A 22692-nucleotide genomic window follows, 5' to 3' on the forward strand; every position below is an offset into this window, starting at 1 on the left:
AGCGTTGGCGAAGCCCGTTTCCTCCTTCCCCGGTGCGGGGCTGCTTCCCTGGGGCTGCCCCCGTGCTCCTCTCCCGCTCACCCGGCGGCCTATGCGCCCTTCTGTCCTTGTTTTTTAAAAAGGCGACGAAAAACGTGTTTTGTTTGTCAAAGCCAAATCTAGACCTCGGCTTTTGGGAGCTGTTGTTAACGCTCAGGTGGCTCAAAAACTTCAGTCAGTCCCCCAGAGCGGCTCAGGTGTCTCAAAACCTCAGTCAGTGCCCCAGAGCGGCACAGGTGTCTCAAAAACCTCGCTGGGTGCCCCAGAGCGGCACAGGTGTCTCAAAAACCTCGCTGGGTGCCCCAGAGCGGCCCAGCTGGGGTGGTGCCGGCAGCCCCGACCTGCAGGGCCCAGCTGGCAGCCTCGGAGCTGCTGCAAGGTCACCAGGTGGTTTGCTAACTGAATCTAAGCTCCGTACTCTTTGGAGTAGATGTATCACCAAAGCAAGATTAATCCGCCTAAATATGAGGAAAGGGCAGGTGACACTGCTGCTCTTTCGCCTGAAAACCTGGTGCCAGAGCTGGAGAAGGTGGCTGAGCACGTAGCGATGCAAGGGAAGGTGGGGGTCCCGTGCTGGCTGCCCCGCTGCTCCTCTCACCCCCACGGGACTGGTGCAGGTCTTTGCACTATCAGAAAAATCACTCTTCCTGTAGTTTTTTTTGCCTCTAAATAAACTTCCTGAGTTGGCAACTCAGAATATGGAAGAGGAGGAGAGAGACCAGTTTTTCATCAGGAAAAAGCCGTTAGATCAGCTCAGCCGTGTTGTCTAGCAGTGCCCTGTGTTGCTTTTGAGATGAGTGAAGATGTTTCAAGCTTACACTGTCACAAAAATAATGTTGGTTGAAATGCAGCAATTCATGTAAGAAACTCCTCTGTGTGATGAAAATGCCTTTTAATTTCCAAGAAACACTTCACAACTGTTTTTCCCCCCCCAACAACTGTACGCATGTATTAATTAATTATGAGAAGAATATAAAATTCATATGTTGATATAGACAAAACAGAAATGAAACCCTAAGATCCTATCCATGAAAGATAATACAGGGTTTTTTTCTCTTGTGCACATTGACTGTGTATATGCAAATGAAAACACAGGAGCTCTCTGGTTGTCTGAATACTGGATAGGATTACAGTTACAAATATTTTTCTGTTAGTTGTCCTTGCTTTCTTCCCAGCATATTTCTTTCCAGACTGTGAAAATTTTTCTGGGAATTAGTCCTAAGATCTTTCAACATAAAATTATGTTTACTTTTGTTCTTATCTGCATTTCTGAGAGTGGTGTTAGACAAGTCACTTTTGGTAACTGTCACAAGGCGACACAGACAGCTGAGCATGTGCAATCTCATGTTAATTCTGTGCCAGAAATCTATAGCCACTCGTAGTTGATGAAGTAGTATACAGTATAATGTACTAAAAACCTCACATGTATCTGGTTTAATGCTTTGGTTTATAAAAGTATTTCTAAAATTATAGTGTTCATTGAGGGACACTTTCATTCTTCTGCTTTTATTTGTAGATGTCGGGAGATCAGCATGTTGATCCCTGTACTCAAGAGAGTGGTGATGAAGATCACAGTGATAGAGTTGATGCAAGGCCAGACAGAAGCAGCAGATTCTCACTTTTTGGAAAGTAAGTTCACAGAATCATAGACTACCAGGTTGGAAGAGACATCAAAAATCATCTGGTCCAACCTCTCTTGGTAAAAGCACAGTCTAGGCAAGAAGGCCTAGCACTCTGTCCAGCTGAATCTTTAAAGTGTCCAGTGTTAGGGAATCCACCACTTCCCTGGATAAATTATTCCAATGGCTGATTGTTCTTGTGAAAACTTTTCCTCTTATGTCCAATTGGAACCTCTCCAGGATTAACTTATACCCATTACCCCTCATCTTTTCCGTATGACTCCTTGTAATAAGGGAGTCTCCATCTTCTTTGCAGACACTTTTGAGTACTGTAACATGGTGATAAGATCTTCCCTAAGCCTCTTTTCTCAAGGCTGAACAAACACATTTCTCTCAGCCTTTCCTAGACTGCAGTCCTTTGATCATCTTTATGGCCCTTCTCTGGACCTTTTCCAGCCTGTCCACATCTTCTTTGAATGATGAGGACCAAAACTGAACACAGTGTTCCAGATGTGGCCTAATAAGTGCTGAGTAGGATGTGATGATTACTTCTTTATCTCTGCTGGTGATGCCTCTGTTGATGCAGGCCAGCATCTTGTTGGCTTTCTTTGCCACTGCAGCACACAATTGACTCATATTGATCTTGTTGTCCACTAAGACCCCCCCAGGTCCCCTTTTCACAGAGCTGCTCTCCAGCCAGTTAGATCCCAGCCTGTGCTGCACTCCTGGATTATGTTTTCCAAGGTGCAAGACCTTACACTTGTCTGTGGTGGACTTTGTAAGTTTCTTGTTATCCCACTCTTCCAACCTATCTAGAGAAGTTACTACTTTCATTCCTGTTATTGTTGCATCAGCTGTTATGCCACCCTTCTGATGGGATTTTGGTTCAGTTTGTCGTGTCCAAAATATCATAGATGATCTGGATAAGGAGATAGTTTATGTTGTATACGTTTAATCTATCTGGTCTGTACCTTAGAGCATCTCTCATATCTTCCTATAGGGAAGTGTCTGCCATAAGCTTTATTTGGTAGTCAGGAGACCACTAAGTTCATTTAGCATCAATTATAGTCGCTCATCTTAAACATTGCCCTTTGGTGGAGCTTGCAATTAAATATGCCATTAATTATCTATTTTACTGCATTCAGCTCAGCTCATCTCCTGCATCATCAGAATCCCTTGCTGACTATTTCAGTTAGTTTAAAGCCTGGATGTGCCATTTAGGTTGTAGCACAAAGAAGCCTCACTGAGTTTAGAGACATAACCCATTACATAATAAATTAAAAGCCTTTCATTTTAAGACATAGTAGTCTCACTGAAGCATAACTTGACTATCATTAAACATGTAAGAAGCAGTAACTATGTACTGCTTGTATGTTCTCCTGAAAACACTGGATAAATGTGATGGAAAATGCAAAAGATGAAAAATGGATGTGCAAAATTTACAAATGCTGGTGAACGTTTGCAAATAGCTACTTCACATATGTGAACTTCATGGATTTAGAGAGATTTTATTAGAGGTGTTTATTACAAAGACTTGTATTTATGGAGAGGTTTTAATATTTTTTTTTTATTATGAAACATTCACATTCAAATTAACAGTATAATTCAGAGAAAGCACATGGAGAATATAATTTTATTTTTGCTGCTTATTATATGAGTCTAATGGGGGCAACAAATCTGTGAGAGAAGTGAAGATGCCTTAGTCTTAGGATTCTCCATGTGCTGTTAAGCAAATAACTTCATTTTCTCTGTCTCATTTTATCGTTCCTTAAATATGCTTTATGAGGTATATTAGTAATGTTAGCAGAATCACATCATGCAAAATAGACAGCAAAACATTTGTTGCTAAATCTTGTCAGTTTTCAAAAGTTTCTCTTAAACTTGATGAAATGTGAGTTTTAATATCTCAATTGGTCTTCTTTACAAGGGGTGATACGCTAATACTATTATTAAATTTTGCAGTTTGAAGTTAATTATTCCTGAAGGAAGGGCAATAATCAGCATTTCTATCACTTTTTTTCTGTAAGAAATTTTTCAAATAATGAGGCATTAATCTTTTGGAAATTCATTGAAGATACGGTTTGAAACATTTTTCTTTAGAAGTAAAAAATTGCACAGATTAAATATAATGTAATTGAGAAGATTCAACTTAGATTTTGAAGCAAAAAAATAAGTGAGAAATCCATCAGAGTTTCTTGAAGAAGGTGATTGCCTAAAGAAGAATGAGCTGGTTGACAACAAAAGTCTTAAAAACCCAAGCACAGTGACAAGGTCTTTTTCTTAGGAAACCAAAACTCTTTGGCCTAAAGGAAGATAGGAATGTGAGAGGATAAAGGAAGATGGTGTATGATCTGAAATCATGACTGCAGTGGAGGAGGACATGACTGGAGAATGATCACTCCTTGTACATCACAGGAAATCTAGGGGACATCCAATGAAAAGTTCATGCAGGAGGTTTAAAGCAACTGCTAAGACAGTTTTCACATAGGGCAGAATGCAATTCTAGAAGTAAAAGTCACAAGATATGCAGATGTCAAGATTTTAGATGAGTTCAGAAGAGATTAGATGTATTTGTGGAAGAAAAGTCCAGTGGGAATATCAGTCTTTGGTGCAAGATGTTCCTAAATCAGGTTTCTCTGAGAAAATACTATATATCAAATTTCTTCTGTTTGATTTCTTAAAAGTCATTTCAAGTCAGTACAAGGTACTGGGCTAGATGTACTTTTAGTTGGACGCAGCATGGGTCTGTGTGTTAATTGCCAAGGCAACATGACATTAATACGTGTAAAATGAAATGTCTAGAAAGCTTTAAATTGACTACAATGTTATGGTTCCTTTTCTTTGTTTGTTTGTTTGTTTGTGGTTGTTTTGTTTTGTTTTGTTTTTTTTTTGTTTTACAACCCAGTTTTTACCAGCTCTGTGGACCTTTCAATGGAATTTTACATTGTGTTTAATTTTTTATTGCTTAAAATTTATAAGCTCAATAGGAAAACAAGTAACTTCTATTGTTAAATAAGCACATTAATTTAAATTGAAGAGAACGAAGCAGTGATAAACTGAATTCAAAACTGTGCAGAGACCAGCTGTTTCCAGTAGCTTCACAGCTACAGTTCACCATTCTCTGGCTGTGACTGGAATTTTATCTAGCAAGATAGAAGTGCATGAAAATCTTACTCACTACAGCTTATTTCTCTCCAACAAGTCTGTGAACCTGCTTTTCCATGAAGGACGCGAGGCTCAGACCAAGCCACTGAGTAGGCAGGTTCATCTGGCTGCACCACAGTTTAGGAGAGTTATCTTCAACTTACTTCCTTTTCTTTGGAAAAGCTCTAGTACTTAGCTAATGTTGGTGGGGAAAAAGTGATTGGTGGGGAAAAACTTTGAAAGAAGTGAGTTTTGAGTTAACAGCTGCCGGTGGTGTTTCGTTTAGGGGTTGTCAGCCACTAGATGGCAGGAGGGTATCAGTTTTGTTTACTTCAAGGATGTGGACAAAAATTCGGGAGTTACAGCTGCAGAGAAAAAAAGTTATGTTTCAGAAAGCAGAAACAGCAGGATATACACTCTGGCAAGCCAGCATGCAACATTTTGAAATATGGTTAAACAAAGATTGAATTGAGGATTACAAATGCGTATTTTAATTCTTTATGTGATAGTTAGAAACTAATATAATTTTTCCCATACAAATGTTTCTTTTTATGTCTCCCTGTTGCACTTTTGAGGCTTTAAAAATAGCTGTAACTCAACACAGGATGATTTAGTACCTTCATTTGCTCTCTTTTGTCTTTTATTGAGGAACTCTGGCAGGGAGATTCATAACAACAAACCTATTTTATTATCCAGGAAACATAATGTGACATGAAATGGAGTAAAATAGTGGTTCCACTGTATTAAGTAGAGCTACGATTTCTTTTACTCCTAATTAAAGCTGTTTGGTTTTTTGTTTTTGTTTGTTTTTTCTTAAAAGCCACATCTGAAAATTCCCAAAGCTTGGTAGACTTGCAGTTGCACTGTCAATAATCATGACAGTTTACAGACTGCAGTGAAGAAGCATAATGGAGAAGAGGGTGGTTGTTAGTAGCATCTTGGTACCAGTTTTATTCTAATTTAATTGTACAGAACTGGTTACTTTTATCTACTCCTGCCCTACTGTCTTGTTTTGTAGTCATTATTCTCCTTCTCATCTGGAAACAGAAAACATAATTTAAATATATATTTAAGAATTCTTACAAATATCTAATACAGTTGAAACTCTAGTTTCTAGTGCCCTTCATATAGAATCATAGAATTAATAAGGTTTGAAGAGGCCTTCAGGATCATCGAGTCCAACTATAATCCGACTACCAGAACCACTAAACTATATCCTGAAATGCCACATCTAAAAGCTTCTTGAACACCTCCAAGGGTGGTGACTCCGCCACCTCCCTGAGCAGCCCATTCCAAGGCCTCAACATGCTTTCAGTAAATAAATTTTTCTTAATATCCAGCCTAGACACCCCTGGCACAATTTAAACCCATTTCCTCTCATCCTATTGCTAGTTACTTGGGAGAAGAGACCAACACAGACCTCTCTACAACCTCCTTCCAGGTAGTTGTAGAGAGCAATAACATCTCCCCTGAGCCTTCTCTTCTTCAGACTAAATAGCACCAGTTCCCTGAAAAATATTGTAAGAAAATGTCACTGAGATTTGAGAGGCTTGTGGGGTATGCTGCCATATAACCAAGAGGAGTTCAGCTGTTCAACATTGCAAACCCAAAATATCTGAAAGGTATTTATTTCTTCCAAATCAGGCCACTATAAGGCTTGAGACTTTTCATTTTAATTCATTTGAAAGTTTGCAGTAAACATCAGTGTGCATCTTGCCTTCTGTAGTTCAATAGTTTTGATAGTTACATAGTTATCTACCAGGTTTGTGAACTAGTACTTAGATAAAAAGATTCATGGATATATAGGTTTTCTTTTCATTTGTATTTCACTGTCTTTATTTAGGTTACAGAGCATTGAAGTGGGGAAGCACTGATGTTTTTTATCCTTAGATATAATAAAAATAGCAAGTTACTTAAAAACAAATAGCAGCTGATCAGTCATTATCTGAAGTTACGCTCCGGGCTGCAACTCAGAGGTCTGAACTGAACACTTGCTTAGACACTTATTGGATGTACCATATGGGAAAAGACAAGTATCTGAAATCGTGTCTAGTCTAAAGTGTAAGAACTCATTAATTCACCATCAGTGTTTGTTTCTGGTCTCCTTAGAGCCTTTATCTGGTGAAGCACAGCAAACACTGGGTTATCCGTGAACTGTATCTGTAGCAATCGCAACAGCGAGTCAAGTATCCTAATTCCTGTTTAGTCTAGTAATTTATTTCCTTCATCACAACAAACTCTGGGCTGTCATCATACACAATTTGGAGGAAATCTACTATGTAGTGTCATTTTTAAGCTTTCAAAGAAATCAAAACCAAATTAAGCCATGTTTATAATAAACCAAAACTGTTTAAGTGTAAATATGTAGGAAACAGTTCTATGAATTAGAATACAAAGACATTTTGTAAACTGTGTGTGCTAATTGCAACGTGGTCTAGTGGGAGGTGTCCCTGCTCATATCAGGGAGGTTGGAACCTGCTCATCTTGAAGGTCCCTTCCACCCTTAACCATTCTATGATTCTATGATAATTTGCATTTTTTTCTTAGAAATATTCATTGTGTAAATATTGTAGTAATGGTGGATCAGGTTTTGGGGGAAGGAAGACTTATTATGAAGTGGAGCCTGCTGTCCCACCTCCATCTCAAGGTCTGTTGTATTTTCCTACACTCTTACATAGGAACAGTGATAAATCAGAGCAATGGGAGCATATTTTCTGCTTGTCAGCAAAGGTAGATCAGGCCTGCATGACCTCAGCTTGCAGGGTGATAGTTGTGAGGGTTTGAATAGCCCCATAGAAAAGTCCAGCGTGACCCACTGCTGACACATGCGAATCTTTGGGTCTGAACAGAGAGCATCCTGTTTCCCTCTGCAATGTAACCCTGAGCATGGTGGGCTCCTAGCAGTAGCAAAAGAGATTAGACTTGCTCTTGAGGACAAGCTGAAGCTGTTTTCAGATGCAGTGTGGAGTACCATTTGATGATGAGCCAAGGTACTGTAAAATGCTATTTATGTCTTTCCTTCTTTATCCTGTGTCTGGAAATTTCATTAATTAATATTCTAACAATTCAGCTTCAGTGCTTAGATCAATCTGCTCTACTGGCATTTTTGCAATTGCTAAACTTATCCAGAGTGTTCACAGTGAAATAGTATTGAGGGGGGGGATAATGTTTCTTTTATTTTGAGTCATTTTCCAAGCAGTTCATATAGCAATATATACCTGTTAATTACTCTTAGTTCCTACTTTAGATGACAAAAGTTTTGTGTTTTTTTTTTAATATTTTTTTTTTCTTTTTAATATATATATAATTGGCAGTTGTCTATGCACATTATACTACCTAGGATATGATAGTGTAAGATTTCAATTTCCAGAACACCCATGAAATGTATGTATGTGCAGGTTTTCTAGAAATGAGCAGAAAGGCTTTCAGCAGGCAATATTCTTTATTTGTAAAATTTTACCTTTTGAGTGTTATTTGAATATTATGTTGCATAGAATATTGTGAGGCCTGCACAGCAGATACCATGTAGCTAATTAGGAAGCTGGAGATGAATTACAAATTGATGATTGAGAGTTTAGAACTTACTCTGTTTTCATCCTCTCTGCTGCAAGCCTTAAACCACAACATTGTCATGTAAGCTGTAAATGACACTTAAAATATGAAGTACACAAAAACTAGGATAGTGCTACCTGTTTCTCTTTTTCCCTTTTGCCTTTTTTAGCTGTTGCAAAATGCAGACAGTATAAGACAGAACACTTTTACAAAGTGTAGCTGGCTAAGCCCCAGTGCACTTTGTCTGCTTCCTTTGTATGTAATAAATAAAAATGCAGCCATGGTTTTGTTTTTAATTATGTTAAGGCCATCACTAACACATAGTTAAAAGGTGAGGAAGACATATTTAGCTGTAACTATCAGAACTCCAAAGACATATCTAATATACAAAAGTATGCCAGAAGTTGTAGCCTGAGGTTTGCCTTTTCAAACAACTCCTTTCATTACACAATGAGTTTCCAGTTTTCCTGGGCTGGGTTTATTTGTTTTCCAAGATCCTAAAGAATATTCTTCCTCCTGATTGGAGAAGGATCTGAAACTAAAATGGGATGACAAAAAGCTACAATAGTAGCTCAGAGCCTGAGAATTGTCATGCAATCAGGGATTTAAAATGTATTTCATTTCTTTAACTAAAGTTGAAAGATAATTTGCTTGTACTATACAAATATATAATGTACTATACAAACATGTAGTGTACTATACACATATATAGGTGATGGAAGATCAGAGGACAGGAGGCACTTTTTCTAAGCAAAGAATTTATAAATGTGTCCAATAGATCTATAAATGGATCTTGTAAAAAAAGGTTGGGTTTAAACGTAGAGGATGTTCTGCAGATTAAACAGAAGCTGCAGGTTTGTAGAAACTACTGAATAAGGGTTTGTGTCTTTGCAGGAGATCAAACAAAAAGTGTGTTCACACTCAATTGAGTTGTTACTGCAAATTACCACTTGATTTTCTTTTCTTCATCTCTGAGACTGTTGCACTTGTGAAACTTTGTGGTAGGTGCTGCCCAAATACCCTTTATGGGGATTTCAAAGGAACATACAAGTAGCCATTGTTGTCGTTGAGCTAAGTAGCTGCAGTGTGATAAACTGTGATGTCTTGTTAGTTAGGCCAAAGTCCCACGGGCCTTTACGGTTAAAATATACTTTGGGCAAATGCCATGTTCAGTGGACTGCAACCATATCATTTTTGCAGTTGACATTAAATTATCTTGTGCAGGCACAACTGGTTTTATCTCTTCAGGGAAGCTAATGTGCAGTAACCAAAGACAGGAATTTGTTTCTGGACTGAGATCCATGTCAGGCTCTATAGTGGACAGCAAGAATGCCTTTGTTTCAAGATATTTTTTTTCCAGGAGGTTTGTGGCAGTAAAGCAACCTCACACGCTCTGGACCTAAACATGGACCTTAGCAGGCTACAGGAAATTTAGAAGAATGACAGACTTTCTTTAAAAAGATGAAGCATTTAAGTTTGGAATTTTTTTGACAAAATCTACAGCAGTACTGCTAGATATGTCATAATAAGAACAAAAGTAGGTTTTAATTATTATGCTGTTTTATTGGATGAATGAACACAATCCTATATTGGGCAAAGAATTCTTTACTGATAGCTTAGGTCTCTCTCACATCCATTATTAACTTTAGTAAGTTCAAGGAAATAGTCCCAGTGATTACCTAACTTCTTTCTTTCAAGACTGCTACAGCAATGTTTTCCTTTCAAAATTAGTGTGTTTACAGCTATAAGAAGGACATAGGTTTCCAGAGAAACAAGAAGTACTGTGTCCATTAGCTTTGTTCAAGCTTTGTCTCTGTTGACTTTTACACTGGCTTTGTGTAGTCAGCTGACAATCCAATTCCAAAGATGTCCTTAAGAAGTCATGAACTAATTGGCAGTCCAAAAAGAAGCTGGGGGCTAAATAATTTTTAAGGCCCTGAACCTGAGGACAGTTACAAGCAGGCATTATTTTACTGCCTTACTAGTCCTGTTGCTTTTAGTAGTTCTGCTCCCAGGAGGAAATTGGAGTACATTTGTTAGGAGCTGTGGTGTTTGAGTAAGCACACTTGCCATTTCCCTTTATTCCATCCCTTCCCTCCACCTCCTTCAAAAACGACTTTTCAGGGTTTAAGAACTTCAGCAGAGTAGTATATGAATATGCAAGGATTGCAGAGAATTTATATGTCATTAATAACTATTAACTTTAGACTCCAGCATGTGGCATGCTTCACTATAATTTGAAATTTCTGTAACAAACACAACAAGACTGTTAGAGGGAACAGAAATCTAGGACCATTTGACTGTTTTTTGTGTTTTAATGTTCTAGGGGTATTTTTGTATTATTTGTTTATATTTGCAATTCCAATTGCAGCTGTCAGTTTTCATGCATTTTGTGTAAGACATCCCCTTGCCATAGTAAGCAACATAGGTGAAATAGCTCTTGGATGCTTTCTGGGGAACTTTTATACTCAGTTTTGCAGGACCACATTTATTCTGCCAACCTGATGCAATATTAATGGCAAAAGGCAACAGGGTAATCTATTATTTGCATGCAGCTCTAAATCCATGTGACACTTTACCAAAAAGGATCTGACAAAGAACAAAGAGTCTGCCTTAAAGAACTTAAGATCTAAAAGCTCTAGTCAGTTTTAACAAGTGTCTTTTGCTTGTTATTGCCAATAGGTTTCAAGAGGAAAAAAATCCAGAGAGGGGAAAGTGTACAGTAATTAGGGGTGTACTAAATATGGTGAAATTAGACTGGATAAAAGTACTAAAGCTGGATAAAAGTATTAAAGCTGGCAGAGAGAAGGTTATGTAGGAGTAAGACATATTAATGCATGATCATCAGAAAGTATCAGACATATTAATAGACCACAAATCATTGAAACTAAGGTAGAAACAAAATATTGAACCTTTATCTAGTTTATTAATTCTGTTTCCTGTTCACTTCTTTTGGAAGATTAACTGAATTGGTGTCCGGCACACTCAGTTTTACTACACATTGCTTGTTGATACATAGTGAATTGCAATACAATCCTGTTGCATTTTCATTTTTTACTATATATCCTTTAACTACCTATTAAAAAAAAAAATTCAGTCCAGCATTTTTCCCCAGATCAAACAGTACCTGTGATGAGCAGTAGTTGCAAATGTCATTTATACTGTGCGTGCAATAATGGAAGGAGTGGAGATTGTTAGAAAGAACAGCATAGAGCAACACAAACTGCCAAACATTCAATCAGCAATATAGGCTATGTAAGTTTCTTCAGAGGTCTTATAACTAAATTTGTAACATATTGTCTCTTACACTTACTCCACAGTATTGTAACTCCATGGGTTATTTATTCAAATGAAGCCTCTAAAGAGGTTCCCAAATGTAAAAGTCATGAGGGAAACATCTCAGTTGTTTGTAATATAATAAAGAACATTGCAGTTTTAAGATATTTGCATCCCACAACATTAAATATATGAAAGATGATTACCTAAGCAGATTTGTACTATAGACTTTGTCACTGTACCACTGCTGAAATCTTCCCTGGACTCAACAGAAAGGCTGACAATGTGACAAAACCTAAAACAAAACTATTCTTCAGTGCCAAAAAAGCATGGGGACTCCAGAAGGGAACCTGAGATTAGATGTTCTGCAAAGATAGCCTAATTTTTTAAGGGAAATTTTCTTTTTAACAGGAATTTGTTATCAGTCATTAAAAAATGATACACAATTGCTCATTGTATTAAAGAAACATGCCACAGTAAAAACTATGACAGTGTTCTGTGATATTCCTTACCAAGGAAAGCCCAAAATGGCTGAACTTCATGGAGCAAGACAGAGTTCTCTTCTTTTGTGTGTACTTCAAATAGAAATGAATGTAATCAGCCCAGCCTTTTCTACCCACCTCTGAATGCCAACTTCCTTAAATTTAATAGTTGCAATTGTAGAATTTTTTAATCTGCTTACATTTTTCCATATAGCAAAAGTCCCTAACTTTCCTGGAAGAGGAAGGGACTGAAGCTGTTTTCAAAGCCCAGAAATCCTTTTGTAATACCTTTTTTAGAGTTCATTATAATTAACACATTGATTTCCTCTTAGCAAAGCAAACAAACAGGAACAAACCAGGAAGTTCCTTCCACAGAATCATAGAATGGTTTGGGTTAGAAGGGACCTTAAAGATCATCTAGTTCCAACCTACCTCCCATAGGCAGAGACACCTCCCAATAGACCAGATTGCTCAAAGCCCCATCCAACCTGGCTTTAAAAACTTGCATGGCTGGGGCAGACACAGCTTTACTGGGCAACCTGGGCCAGTGTCTCACCACCCTCATACTGAAGAATTTCTTCCTAATGTCTAACTTAAATCTCCCGTCTTTTGGTTTGAAACTGTTCCCCTTGTCCTATCTCTCCATGCCCTTGTAAAAAGTCCCTTTCCAGCTTTCATGTAGCCCCCTCAGGTACTGGAAGGCCACTATAGGTTTCCCCTGAGCCTTCTGTTCTCCAGACTGAACAACTCCAACTCTTTCAGCCTGTCTTTATAGAGGGACGTGCTCCAGCCCTCTAATGAAAGTGGCCCCCTCTGGACTTGCTCAAACAGCTCCCTCTCCATGTGCTGGGGGCTCCAAAACTGAACACAGTATTGAATCACCGCTCATTATGGTGGTAATGAAACCACATTCCTAGATATGCTCTTGTCAAGCAGGGCCTGGGCTTAGAGACACACAAAATATGCAAGTTATATGAGAGTGGAGCTTCAATTTTGCTGAACCCTTGACTGGAGGGAGAGAACATGAAATATGTGAGAGCACTGATAGGAAGAATATTTCTGTCTAAGGAAAAGATCAGTGACCACTAGCAGAGTGAGGAGTTACAGCCCAATTGTAATTAAAAGCTGAAGAAAGAGTACACAGTAATAAAGTTCAAGTTTCTATTTAGTCTGGGCAAGTTGGAATCCCAAATGTGGGAAATTAAAGACACTGGAAGTTAGAGAGAAAGAATGAAATAAACGTGAGGGCAAATAGTTTATAATATTTTATAACAACATGTAACTAACTTGTGGAAACTCTTTTGCAAACTGTGGTGATTAGAACTCTTACTAAAGACAACAGCAGTAAACATTTATATTCATGTGACCAGTTGAAAGCTTAGAAAATAAAAATTTAGCTGGAAAGCTTTAGGCTTTCATCCATAAGCCTCATCACTCAGGGCATTTCCCTTAAAGACTGATTATTACATATTTAGTGCTCTTTATTAGTCATTATTACAAGGTTTGATTTAGGTTGTTGAAACTGAAAGATTGGACCTTATACTGTCAGTTAAGTCCAGTTAAGCAATATCCTTATTGCACTGTGTTGACACAGAGAACAGAACAAAAAAGTTTTTCTCTGGACTGCAGGCCCAGGATATGGGTACTCCACAGTCTTTACTTCCTTATTTGTTCAGTTTGGGCAGATACAAAAAGATTTCTGGAACTTTTTGTTGGCTGCCAGTAAAGACATGATAGCTGTAACCCTACAAAGCATGCTGTGGTTGCTTAGTATCCCATTAGCCTGTTCAGTTTGGAAGGAATCATTAGGAAAATCCACACTGTGCTCTGTAAAGGGATGGGGAAGTGATAGTGTTATGTGTGGTACCCTGCTGATGAGGCTTGTCTGTGATATTTGACATTGACCAGTGTAGAGCTTCTGGCATATTTGTGGGAATACTGGCAGTAGTAGCTACATCTCTTAACTCCCAAGTATTTCTGCATGAATGAGTGCAAAGTATTGAACTTGGAAGTGAAGTGGTTTCAGAGAAGTTGTGTGGCTACATTAATCTGCTACTTAATCCCAGCTTCTGTTTTCAGTGAGGCTTTTTGTGAGGTAATATATCTGCATGAGTTCTGGACTAATATTAGATCACTTCCAGCATTTTAGGAGAGCAGACAGTGCTAACGTGATACTCTGCTGCTCATATGGGTCTGTGCCAAGTGTTCACGACTGTTCATAGGTTGCACATAAACAGAAACTGAAATATTCCATCATATATAACAGCCACTGTTAGTCATACAGATTTTCAGGAAGTCAGTGAAGCTGAATAAACTTGTATAAACTTGAATCAGTGTGGACTGAGGAAATTAGCCTCTTCGTTGACCTGACTAGTTATTTGTTGTTTTGAAATTTCTTTTTCTCTCTTTGCCAGAGAGCTGACAAGTGATGAAGGAGCTGGGGGAATTTTAGGCTAAAATAAGAATCCAAGATCTCTTTGAAAGTAAAATGTAGTATTAACATCATACAGCTGTGGATAATTCTTTTAAATGGTTAAAATCTTTTCTTGAGGCAAAGCATATTTAATTATTGCTCCCAGAGCCCGCAAGAAGCAATATGCAAAGAGAATACTTGCAATTTGCCAGAAAAAAAACTGTACTTCCAGAGTATCAGACAAAATCCTCAAGTAGATACATTCAATATCTTGTTTTGCAGTCTCTAGGAGAGACGACAAGTACAGAGAAAGCCTGCCAGGTGCAGCTATTTAATTTGGCCTTTTATAATGGAACATGAGGACGCTCAAAGATAAGAAGAAGCTGTTTCAAAATTGTGTTGCAGTAGCATTTAAACACAATGAATCATCTAGAGAAGGTTTGTTATAGTTTCCAATTAGCCTTGCCCTCTAGTAATAAAAAAGAGGACACTTAAAGCCAAAAGACAACAACTGTTAAATCAGGAAGGTAAGAAAGTAGGTTACCTGAACAACATTTAATCAATTTGCAGCAATCTCATGTCTACAGGCTATTATTGAAGCAAATAGCATAGTAATTCTTTAGAAAGATGTCAAAGTGAGAATAGTGAAAGAACTTAAATTAATTGAGATTATGGGAAAAATCTAATTTTGTTAAAACCAAACTGTATTATACAGTTATTTGTGCTGCAAAAGTAGGTTGTGTTTTCCACTCAGGCATCAACAGTAAATACTATTTGAAGCAGGATGCTGGACCAAATAAGTAAGAGAGGTGCTGATAACTTTCTCTGCCCTTTCCTGAGCATTGTTTCTAACTGGGCTTGCTCCAAAGCTTTTTTATAGCTCTGAAGTTGAATCAAATCCTTTATAGATTCTCTCTCAATCCTCTCACTGGCTTCAGTTCTGCTTTAGGAGATGTTACCAACATCTGAAGCCACCTGCTTGGACAAAAAACTCCACCTCTAAAAGCAAGTACTGCTGATTTCCTCATGGTTATACTTCAGGTGTGCATGCTGGCTGTAGTTGTAGCTCTCAATACTTTATTTAGAATAAATTGATGACTAATGTCTGTGCCATCTCTTTTCATCTCTTTCTAATCCAACCTAAGACTCCTGCACGTAGCAGAAAGATGACTACACAGTCATATTAACAGAACATCTATAGCTCGTTTTGGTTTAGTTTGTTTATATTAAAGTGAAGTTCAGGAATTAAAGATTACACTACAATGTACTTCATTTCTTGCATAGGTTCAGGCTGCTGTTTGGCATACCAAATTAATATATGACCTGTTCACATCTATAGCCTTTGTCAGTAGAAATTACCTACTGCTCACTCTTATCTTCACAGAATTTAGGGATGACAGTGATTAAAGTCTAAACATGCTATTGGGTAAACAGCATATCTCCTTGTGCTTGGAGGAGTCTGTCCTCCCATTAATTATTTATAATAAAAGTAAAATATATCCAGAACCATCATTTGCAAAAGGTTACTGCCAGCCTGACTTCATGTGTAGGCCATTTGTTTTATCTGTGGGTTGGGATCTGTCTATATTGATGTTGGCTGTAGTTCACTCCAGAGTCATTTTGCCATCATCAGAATGCAATCACATACAATAATCACTTTATGGAAATCACAAGATCTTGATGCCTCAGTCTGAAATATGAAGAAAGAAAACAAACATTAGAGAAGAAAAAACATTGGGTAGGGCTGCTGGAATAGTTTAACTTAAAATAAATAGGAACACTGCATGTGACTGGCCACTAACAATAATTTCATTTGGTTCACATAGAAAAACGAAGAATGGAGAAGAAAATCAGCCAAAGTCCTCTCTCAGTAACCAGTATCGAATTATTACACCCACGTTCCAGTATAATATGGGCTACAAGAAAGTTGGCAAATGTATTATTATAAACAACAAAAATTTTGAAGACAAAACAGGTAATGGTCTTCCTCTGATGATTCTCATTGTGGACTTCAGGATTTTTATATTTTAACTAATCAATAAGGATTTTATTTTTAAAGCACGGAATCTTAATGAATGTAAGTAGCTCTTCTGAGAAATAGTTGTTCCTACATTTTATTCCCATTTTTAACACTTATATTAGAATGACTCTTTGCAGCTTTTCTGCAGTATATGCTTCAAAGAGCATGTCACCTTGCTCTTCCAAGTTCAAATTAAACCCTTATCCTGGAGTTTAAGGCTGTGTTGTTAAAATTTGAACTTGGGCATCTACAACCTGTGTTGTAACTTCTTTATCTCTGAGGTACAGCTATGAGCTACAAAAGTTAGTAGCTATACTTTATTCACATTGACTTTTCAGACCTTGTACAGTTTCAAAGCAGACAGATACTTTACAGTCAACTTTATAGGTCTTTTCCTATAGACTTGGAAAATATGCTGAATGAAGTGTTTACTCAAAAGAATTTGCATCAGTTTATTTTATAGGGGCAGCAAAGGGACTCTCTTCAACAGTATTTCCTTGAGGTGCTTTATGCACATTAGACTGCATAACCAAAAGGAGAGAGAATAATCCACAGAGCTTCAATGTTGCCATGTGCTGGAGGCACACCAACATTTTTCAGGATGAGAGATGTGTTAACATTGAACTTTACATTATTTTGCATTAAAACAAATCCCAAAATTTGTTCTCAATGCTGAGAATGCTGGATTGTTTTAAAACCACCTCACCCTGACATTGTTTAGATTTATTAATTATAAACCTAAAAATTTACCTTTGAACACATGAATTATTTTGAATGGTGTCATGTGCAATCAAGCATATTCTTTGTTTTCTGGCAGGAATGGGAACACGCAATGGCACTGATAAAGATGCTGGAGATCTAGCTAAGAGTTTTAGAAACTTAGGTTTTGAGGTTCACACATACAATGACCGAAGCCGTGGTGATATGGAAAATTTACTGAAGCAAGGTAAAAATTTAGAATCATAGAATAATTTAGAGTGGAAAAGACCTCTAGAAGTCACCAACTCTACCCATTGCTCAAAGCAGGTTGAGTTCGAACTGATTGCTTAGGACCCACTGCATGCATTTTTCTACATAGGATTCGTATTCTGAATGGATTAGGCTTAATTCCCCACCTCTCCCTCCAACATCAGTTCAGGAATACACTGTTTTCTTAGGTAAAGCAGCTGCCCTATGTATTAGGTGAAGAGTCTTGTTATATTAGATAAAAAGTCCAGCCTGTTGACTCCAGTAGGCTAAACTTGGAGTCAAATGAAGGATGCATTCATGCATTCAAGGTGCTTAGCATGTTACTAAAATTGCATTATGTCATCTTTATCCACTCTATCTTACATCTTCCAGTTGAGGCCCAATGTATGTATGATTTCAGAAAAATGTGTTTGCTAAGTATAATTTTCACTTAAGATGTTACTGTCATTTGGCTAAGAAGTGTTTGGTTTGTAGCTGCTGAGGAGAATCACAGTGATGCTGCTTGTTTTGCCTGTATCCTTCTAAGCCATGGGGAAGAAGGCCTCATCTATGGCACTGATGGACCCATGGCTATCAAGAGTTTGACTGCACTCTTCAGAGGAGACAAGTGTAAAAGCCTTATAGGGAAACCCAAATTATTTTTCATTCAGGTAATACCCCTAAGGTAAATATATCCTAATGCTGCTGTAGGAAAACATGCCACGTTGGTTATCTGCTCTAGAAGAAACTTGTAGGTTAACTTTTCATTTTAATTGAAGTTTTGTGAAGAAATGTGTTGAGAGAACTTGACAATGGGTGCCTTATATTGTTTGTTTTTATAAGATAATTTATGTACAAGATTCACAGATGTAAATAACATATTTTCATAGTAATTTTGTGCATGATTTCTCTTTGTGCTTGGTAATATATGAACTTCAGACCAGAAAGATAAACTCCCTCTGGTGCAAACAGAGGTGAGGACAGTATGTGATTATCAATAGAAATACTACTATCCTGGTCTCTACAAGATACTGCAGTCTGTTTAGAAAAATATTTTTTCTCTTCCTCAGTAGACAAAACAATTATATTGCATTCTTGCATTAGCATATAATTGTATACTACTTAAGCTTTTAAAGGCATCTGTTTCAAACTGTATTAACTGAACATATCATTTGAATTCTTCTTTATCATAACACTATGTACATATGGGAGTTGCAGCAGATGTGGTTTTCCCTAGGCTGTTTCATCCATTAATCCTCAACCTCAAAGTGAAAGCTGTTTCTATTTAAAGCTCTTTATACTACTATATAAAGTGATGTTTCTTTTAATTAAAAGTTTGGAATGTGTACTTTGTTGGCTTTCAAATTATCTTAATAAGGGTTCCCATTATATAAGCCCGTCAGACTGCTATTTTTTTTATAAGAGCTGTCAGTCACAGCTACTGATCAAGAGCTGAAACTTACCAACCTGGACTGTTGTCCCATTGTGCCCTTTAGCTAAACCACATGCTTAAGAGGAAATTAAGAATAATAGAGAGAAATGGAAGAATGTTAAAAATGCTGGAACAGGTTGCCCAGATTGTAGAGTCTCAATCTGTGGGGATATTCCCAACCCAACTGGACACTGTTCTAGACATCTGCTGTCCATGCTTGAGAAGAGGGCTCAGACTAGATGACCTCAGGATGTGATTTTGTTACTCTGTGGAATGTAGTGCCACAGCAGTGCATGTCAGGAACCAAAGGCCATGTGTAGTCTGCTACAAAGAAAATTTCCAGTAGTCTCACTGTACAAGACATTATGCAATATTTCAGTCCTGAGGATGACTCCAGACTAGTAAAATTAATAATGGGGAGAATAAGCTAATGCTGGGTTTGCACTTTGACAATCCACTGAAATCCACACTCTGCAACACCATTGCCTCCCTTTACTGCATGTAATGTATATTTTAAAATGGGTAAGCTAGTAACTTTATTACTGAACCATTAGATGTCCCCTAGAATTGCATTTCTGCTTCTAATACATGCAAAGTACTGCTTAAAACCGTATTCGCTTTAAAATGTTAAGGAAAACATTTTTATAACATATTGCTTCTCCTTATTGAACAAGTTCTCTTTGTCTTCACTGCTTTCAGGCATGCAGAGGGTCTGAGTTTGATGAAGGTATACAAACTGACTCTGGACCTGCAAATGACACTCTGGAAACAGATGCAAATCCAAGATACAAAATTCCAGTAGAAGCAGATTTTTTGTTTGCATATTCCACAGTGCCAGGTAAAGAAAAGTGGGTCAGGGCAGGAATAAAAGCCTAAAAACTTATGGACTTAATTATAGACTGACCATTGTTGATGATACTTTGTGCACTGATGGACAAAACACTGAGGCCTGGAGTATGTTGGTCTGATATGTTGTATCCACCCCTCTTGCACTAGCTAGAGCAAAAGTAGGAGATGTGGCAGGTAAGACACAGACATTACAGATGGTAAAAGCAGTACTGTTTTCTGGGGATCCTGCCCTTCCACGTCCCAGTTTAGTGATTGTTGAATTTGTGATCAAGGCAAGAGGAAGAGTTACAACACAAAACTTATCCTTAAAGAGGAAAATCCTGAAAACTTACTTCTTGCAGTTTCCCAAGTGCAAAAACGTGGAATTGTACTTTAATAGTGTGAAGTTTGGAGAGTTAATACACATTCTCCACTTCTATGAAGTAGATGTATGACACAAGCGATAAGAATTAAACTGTGTGCATTGTTACTCTTTGCCCAGAATCTTTCACACAAATTATTATGTTTCTCTCTGCCATTCCATTCTTCAGCACAAGCTAATAAGAAAAAAAGAGGAAAAATAACCCCATGTACTTTATCTGTCTTTTCTCTAAGGTTATTACTCCTGGAGGAATCCTGGAAGAGGCTCCTGGTTTGTGCAATCTCTGTGCTCTGTGCTCAATGAGCATGGAAAACAACTTGAGATCATGCAGATCCTCACACGGGTCAACTATGTGGTTGCCACAAATTTTGAATCACAGTCTGATGATCCACGCTTCAGTGAGAAGAAGCAGATTCCCTGCGTGGTCTCTATGCTCACTAAGGAACTTTACTTCTGAATGTGTATTTTAATGCAGCCAGTTATGAAAGATCAGGCTATGGTTTTGGGTGGAAACTTGAGCATAAGCTGGAGTAATATTTTTAATGACAGAACAGTAATTACATTAGATTTTTATATTGTATAAGCCAGGGTATCCAATGGATGGACAATATGCAAGATTTTAAAGAAGAAATAAATGCTGTGAGCCAACCTGACAGCTAATACTAATTACTGCAGCTTGATTTCCTCTAGTGTGGCTGTCATTTTTTATGGCTACTGAAGAGCCTTATGTTCTGAGAGTCAGCTACCTGACCCATAAAGGTTTATTCCAGGAAACAGATTATAAATTAAGAGCAAAAAAATTAAGTCATGAGTCTCCATCATTTCTTTCACTGGTAGCTCATGAAACAATAACTCCCTTGGAAATTTCCAAATACCATCATATTATGGGTATGTCCAGTGATGAAACAGTTTGTAGCTATTTAAAAGGGTGTTTCTTAGTCTCATTTCCTTTTTATGAACATTATTAATGAAGACAGATGGTTGCTCTGTATTTAATCTGGAAGTCAATTTAATTAGTTATCACTCTACCATAAGATGGATAAATAAAAAAAATCAATATTTGTAGACTGTTTATCTGAATAGTATGGAAATGTAACAAATAGAAACATCAAAACTAGTATCTTTCTAAAAGACTGGCAAACTGATTGAATGATGCCTTATGAAAGCACCATTGTAAAGATTTTTGCCTTGCAAATGACAATTAACTGATAGAGGAGGTTGATACGGTGGTATTGCAGTTCTTCTGCTTGCAGAAATAAAAATGTCTGTCTTGATTCTAAAGTTTTCAACCAACAGCAAGCTAATGCCAAGGCTTTGATATAAAACATCAAATTGAATGTTGAAATGATAGAATTCTATGTTCCAGTAACAAATGTGTGTTTCCATATAGGTTCTATTTGTGAGGAATTTTGCCAAGACTGGAAATATTTACTTGAATCAGAAACCAGAAGTGCCTTTTTAGTTACTGTATGGTCTTGATTTTGTATTTTGGACTTTTATTAGTAATGTTTATATCCCTACTTTTTATATTCTCTTTAAAGTTGGTAACTAGCTCAAAAAAAGTAAGTTTAATGATTTGGTTAAACTGATAAATGATTAGTTGTTCACACTTTTCCTAGTTACTGCACTCTATACTCTCTTGAAATCTTCCAAGAAAATCAATGCATAACTACTAAAGCCAAGTTACCAAGTTATTAAGTTTATTTTCTTGCAAATACTGGGGCATAATGAGGCATATATTTTTTCATGCAGTCAAATTTACAGTTGTTTATATTAAATAAATTGTTTTATGGACATCTTGAGCATGAAATCAATAAAGACCTTTTTCTAAAATTTCCTATTCATATCTGCCTGGTGAAGTGAAAACCAGCCAAAACACATCCCAAAACCTCCCTCAGCCAAGAATGCAGATAGTCTTCAGCATCTTTGTCAAGATAAGGTTTACAGTGTCAGTTGAAAAGTAGTTTAGAAAAGTAAGCTGGCATCAGGTGGCTTGGATTACAGGTCACATCCTCTCTTGGTGTAAACTGAAACTGAAAATATTTTAATACAAGAATCCTGATTTACCTGCATTTAATCCTGCCTTGTGTGTAAAATGTCTTTATACAGTAAACTATACATTGGTCTAGTAGTTCATATAAAAATAGTATTCCTATTATTTCTGGTAAAGAGCTCCATCTTAAACTATTTTCTCAAAGTAGAGATATTGTTTTATCATCAGAATTGTGTCCAGTCAACACTTCAGTATTGATTACTTTTTTGGAAGCTTTTTCATGTATTTATAACTCAGTGTGTATTTGCTTAAGGTTTACCCTGTTCTTAAATTTCTGTTAACAATATTCCCCTGTCTCAAAAATTATGCTTTTACTCAGATACATTGTAGCTCAGAAGGCAGAGAGACTTAACAATAAATGCCCAAGTAGGGCTCTGAAAGAGGTCATTTTTTAAAATTATGCCAAGGAAGGTAGCAGCATAACAGGTAAGGACCACATTTCCTCTTCTGTAGTGCTTTTTTCTTAAAGGTTCTTTGAGAATGGTATTTTGTTTTGAAAAAAGC

At 37.3% G+C, this 22692-nt stretch overlaps 1 protein-coding gene across 2 annotated transcripts; it reads left to right on the plus strand.

Annotated features, from left to right (window-relative positions):
• Positions 1–1555: 1555 nt before the first annotated feature.
• Positions 1556–20711, plus strand: CASP7 (caspase 7, apoptosis-related cysteine peptidase). Of its 2 annotated transcripts, none has more exons than XM_010007920.1 (6): positions 1556–1668; positions 16352–16500; positions 17363–17491; positions 17989–18164; positions 19625–19763; positions 20369–20711. In XM_010007920.1, the coding sequence occupies exons 1-6, from the start codon at positions 1556–1558 to the stop codon at positions 20590–20592; spliced, it is 930 nt and encodes a 309-aa protein (XP_010006222.1). In that variant the 3' UTR covers positions 20593–20711. The 2 variants fall into 2 exon arrangements, with proteins under 2 accessions (XP_010006222.1, XP_010006223.1); XM_010007921.1 differs by lacking the exon at positions 1556–1668 and adding an exon at positions 7758–7792.
• The last annotated feature ends 1981 nt before the right edge of the window (positions 20712–22692 follow it).

This window comes from Chaetura pelagica, unplaced genomic scaffold, assembly GCF_000747805.2.
Source record: "Chaetura pelagica isolate M959 unplaced genomic scaffold, ChaPel_1.0 scaffold531, whole genome shotgun sequence".
In the NCBI taxonomy this organism is placed as follows: Eukaryota; Metazoa; Chordata; class Aves; order Apodiformes; family Apodidae; genus Chaetura; species Chaetura pelagica.